The following is a 5,000-nucleotide window of genomic DNA, read 5'->3' on the forward strand; positions in this document are numbered from 1 at the left end:
TCTTATATTTTATAATTTTATTTTTTCTCTAAAACATTTTAAATTTCCATAACCGAAAAGGAAAAAACAAAATAAAAAAAAAAAAAAAAAAAAATATATATATATATATATATAAATAGAAAAACAAGTTTTTTTACTTTTTTTTTTTTTATTTTTATTTATTTATAATTTTGTAGAGATTATTTTTAATTTTGTGGTTTTTTCCTTTTTTTTTTTTTTTTTCATTCTTATTTGTTATAATTTTTTATTTATATTACGCCTTTCATTTGTTATAATTTAATGTGTAACTTTGGTTATATATATATATATATATATAATATATATATAATTTATAAGAAATATATTGAAAAAGTTTTATGTTTAAGTCTGAATATTACCATAATAAAAAATTATAAAATATATTAATTATTATATATTTTTTTTATTTCCTTGTTTTAAATTTTACACATTTTAAAAATTTAAATAGGATATATTTAATATATATCTATTTATTATAATAATAATAATTATTATTATATTTTTATAAATATACATATTTTTTTTTTTTTTTTTTTTCTTTCATTCTTAATAATTTTTTTTTTTTTTTTTTTTTTTTGATTAATAATTTTCAAGATGGGAAATTTATGTTGTAGTAATAATGATATAAAAAACAGTAAATCAAATATAGATATATTTCAGGACAATGAGATATATGGAGATAATGAAAATTGGACATTAGAAAATTGGATAAATAAATACAAGAGTGGAAATAGTATAAAGGTTGCATTTCCTGATGGTAATGAAATTCAATGTAATTTTAAGATTTTTTTCAAGGAAAAATATTTTGAATTATCATTAGATAACAAAGTACGAGTAATAAAATTTAATGATATAAATTGTATACTTCACAGAAATAGTTGTGAAACATTATTAGAATCTGAACAAAATTTATTAAAATCTCCTAAAGTTATAGGTATTCGTTTAATAAGTACACTTAAGGCTATAGCATTTTCTATGGACAGTCCAGGAGAAGCAAGAATCTTTAACGATTTCTTACAAAAATATTGTTTGAATGCATAAAGGAAAAAAAAAAAAAAAAAAAAAAAAAAAAAAACAGACAACATATATTATTATATAATATTCAAAATGGATACATAACAATAATGAAAAAATCATTTAAAAATTATTTTCATCAAATTAAATTAAAATTATACGTGTATTAAAAAAAGGAGAATAAATTTTTTTTTTTTTTTTTTTTTTTGTTGTTAAAAATAATTGTGTGTGGTGAGTGCAAAATGTGATTCAGATAAAATATGCAATTATTGACTAATGAATATATAACTCTTCATATGGAAGTATTGAAAAGATCAAAATGTTTATATATATATGTACAAAACAGATGTTATTATATTACACCTGTATTATAATTAAATATATATATAAATGTAATTGAAAATTTTGTGCGAATGGTATATTGTGTAAGCATATATGTTTGTTAAAAAAAGAACAACAAAAAAAATATATATATATATATATATATATATATATATATATATATTATAATTAGATTTTTTTTTTTTTTTTTATTAGTCATATATAAAAAAAAGAAAAAATTTTTGTTTTTATAGAAATATATTTTCTCATTTGTTTAAATAAATATATAGATATTTATAACATTTATATATTTATTATTTTTCATTCTATTCTATACTATTTATTTATTTTTAAAAAAAAAAAAAAAAATTATTAAGAATTAAAAAAAAAAAAAAAAAAAAAAATATTTATAATTATAAAAATATAATAATAATTAATATTAATAAAAAAAATAAAATAAAAAAACAGAATTAAATAAAATAATGAGAATCCTCAAAAAGGTAGTAAAATTATTTTTTTTTTTTAATACATTTTTAAAAATACTAATAAATATGTATATATAATTATGTAATATATTATATATATTATACTACATAAGGTGTACATATATATATATATATGTTTATTAATTCTTTTTTTTGTTTATTTCAACAAACAAATAAATCAATATATTATATATATGTTACATATATATTATGTTACATCTTTCTAATTTAGTTATATAATAAGTTCTTAGATTCATATATGAATTTTAATTTTAAAATATTTTTTCTTTTTATCTCAAAAAATATAGAGAGAAAAAAAAAAAAAAAAAAAAAAAAAAGGGAAAAATATTATTTATTAAACGAGAAAAAATCATTATGTAATTTGAATAATGGTATGAAATTTAAAAGTACAACTTTTTGTGTAAGAAGGAAATATCCTTGGAAACCTCTCCGGTTTTTTTGTTAACTGGTTCCAAAAATCTAAAAATGAAAAAACAAAAACAAAAAAAAAATGAAGGAAATAAGAAATAAGAAATAAGAAATAAGAAATAAGAAAGATATATCACATATATATAACATATATATAACATATATATAACATATATATATTAAACTTACTTGTCTCTGAATATTTTTCCCAATTTTTTTACTTCCTTCTTTTTATTTTTGGATTTCAAAACATCGTCAGATGCTAAACTTTTAATATCGAAATCATTAGCTACTTGATATCTACAATAAGAAAAGATAAGCAAAATACATTAGGGAATATTTATTTAAACGTTTTTGCATACATAAAAAATACATTATATTATATTATATATATATATATATATATATATATATATATATATTTTCTTTTTCTTGTTGCATACCTTGTTGGAAGTATGTGATTAACGTTAATACATTTAATGAAGGCCTTAACTTTTGATCTTTTTACGATTTTTTTCTTGGACATTTTCTTGTTAACTTTTAATGGGTGTTTTTCTATACCAGCTACTAAACAGTAACTATATGGTCTTTCACGTGTTTGACCTTCATATGTGTTTACTATAACTGCCTTTTTTCCAGCTCTACGACCATTTAATATTATGATAACTTTTCCTGGTTTCAATCTATAAAAATAAATAAATATATATATATATATATAATTAATAAAGGAATATCGTAATATATTCATGTTTGAAATATAAAATATATATTGTCATTATTTATAAATTTATCTGTTATGTTTCTTTTTTGTTTCTCTTTTCAAAATCGACTATATATTATATATAATAATATTATATATTAAAACAAAAAAAAATATAACATTACATATATATATATATATATTTATTTATTTATCAATTTTATGTATTTTATAAAAAAAAAAAAGCTTACAATTTTCCCATTTTTAATCAGAAATATTTATTAAAGAAATTTATAGTAAATTGATGAATAAAAGAAATAATTATAAGGTTTATATTTTTCTTATATCTTTTTATATTCTTTTTTTTTTTTTTTTTAATCAATTTTTATTTCTTATAAAAAAATAAAAACTCGATTTTAATTATTTTCAAATGAATAAAAAAAAATAAATAAATAAAATAATAAATAAATAAATAATTATTTATATTTATAAGATATTTTTCTTCCTTCTTTATATTTAAAGTAATATACATAAATATAATATATATTATTTATATTATAATATATATATTTTGTATATGTAATTAAAAATATATAGCAATAAAAAATAAGGTGTTCATAAAAGAAATGGAATTATATATATAAAAATATATATATTATTATATAAATAAATAATTATATTTATAAGATATTTTTCTTCCTTCTTTATATTTAAAGTAATATACATAAATATAATATATATTATTTATATTATAATATATATATTTTGTATATGTAATTAAAAATATATAGCAATAAAAAATAAGGTGTTCATAAAAGAAATGGAATTATATATATAAAAATATATATATTATTATATAAATCATGATATAACGTTAATTTATAAAGCAAAAAAAAAAAGGTATATATATATTTTTTTTTTTTTTGCATATAAAATATATATATTATATATGAATTATATAAAGGGAAAAATAAAATAAAGGAAAGTAATTATTGCATATATTATATAATATAATAAATTATATATTATATATTATATATATATATATATATATATATATATATATATATATATAATTTATATATTTATTGTATAGACTTAGGTATGCGTATTTTGTATATTATATATTTATTATATATTATATTATGTATATATTTTTTCTGTGGTAGAGTTGAGGGGATAAATTAGTTCATGGGTATATATTTTTATATTAGGTCAAAATATAAAAAGTGAGGAAAACACTTAATAATAAAAAAAAAAAATTTATTTATTATATAATTATATATTTATATTGTTTAATAAATATATTTGAGAATTTATTTATATGATAATACATCAAAAGTTAAATAAAAAAAAAAAAAAAAAAAAAAGAAAGAAATATATATATATATATATATATGTATTTATTTATTTATTTATTTATAATACTAAATATTTGTCGGATGACGAAAAATGTTCGTTAATATTTCAACAGGTGAAATTATTATTTTTATGAATTTTTCCTATATTTTAAAAAATATAATAAGAAATAAAGAATGGTATAATTTAAGATAATCACATAAAAATTGAAAATATATATAATATATATATGTAATATGAAAATTAATATTATATGAATATTACGAGAGAAAATATGAATAAATTAATTTTTTTTTTTTTTTTTTAAATAAGAAAATATTAATATATATTACATATATATATATATATATATATATATATATATATATATATATATATATATGTTTATATATATTTATTTATATATATGTTGTTACATTTTTGTTGTATGATATAAAATTACACATCGTCTATGTAATCAAAATATTTCATCGATGGATCAATGGGTTGATTATTTTTATCCATTAGAAATAAATCAAAACAATGGTTACACATATATGATGGGTTTTCTTTTAATAAGTATGAATCTAATACAATTTTTTGTGCAATATTTTTATGACAAGATATACAATATTTATTTGATATATTAGGTTTGAATGTTCTAAGGGGATATTTTGAGAAATGTTTATCTCTTA

At 14.9% G+C, this 5,000-nt stretch overlaps 3 protein-coding genes across 3 annotated transcripts in view; 1 reads left to right on the forward strand and 2 right to left on the reverse strand.

Annotated features, from left to right (window-relative positions):
- Positions 1-612: 612 nt before the first annotated feature.
- On the forward strand, positions 613-1,059 carry PGSY75_1460600 (putative inner membrane complex sub-compartment protein 3; the record flags this gene model as incomplete). The annotated part of the gene is made up of 1 exon (XM_018788291.1): positions 613-1,059. The coding sequence occupies one exon, from the start codon at positions 613-615 to the stop codon at positions 1,057-1,059; it is 447 nt and encodes a 148-aa protein (XP_018639663.1).
- A 1,180-nt stretch (positions 1,060-2,239) lies between these two features.
- On the reverse strand, positions 2,240-3,229 carry PGSY75_1460700 (60S ribosomal protein L27; the record flags this gene model as incomplete). Its single annotated transcript, XM_018788292.1, has 4 exons — positions 2,240-2,318; positions 2,457-2,567; positions 2,711-2,950; positions 3,219-3,229. 4 exons carry the CDS (start codon positions 3,227-3,229, stop codon positions 2,240-2,242), a joined length of 441 nt encoding a protein of 146 aa, XP_018639664.1.
- A 1,535-nt stretch (positions 3,230-4,764) lies between these two features.
- Positions 4,765-5,000, reverse strand: part of PGSY75_1460800 (putative snRNA-activating protein complex subunit 3) — a gene marked incomplete at both ends in the record, with an annotated part of 1,944 nt that continues 1,708 nt past the window's right edge. The window contains one exon of the mRNA XM_018788293.1: positions 4,765-5,000. This exon is cut by the window's right edge and continues 1,708 nt beyond it. Within this exon, the coding sequence (XP_018639665.1) occupies positions 4,765-5,000 (236 nt within the window).

The sequence above is a fragment of the Plasmodium gaboni genome, chromosome 14 (genome assembly GCF_001602025.1).
Source record: "Plasmodium gaboni strain SY75 chromosome 14, whole genome shotgun sequence".
Taxonomy (NCBI): domain Eukaryota; phylum Apicomplexa; class Aconoidasida; order Haemosporida; family Plasmodiidae; genus Plasmodium; species Plasmodium gaboni.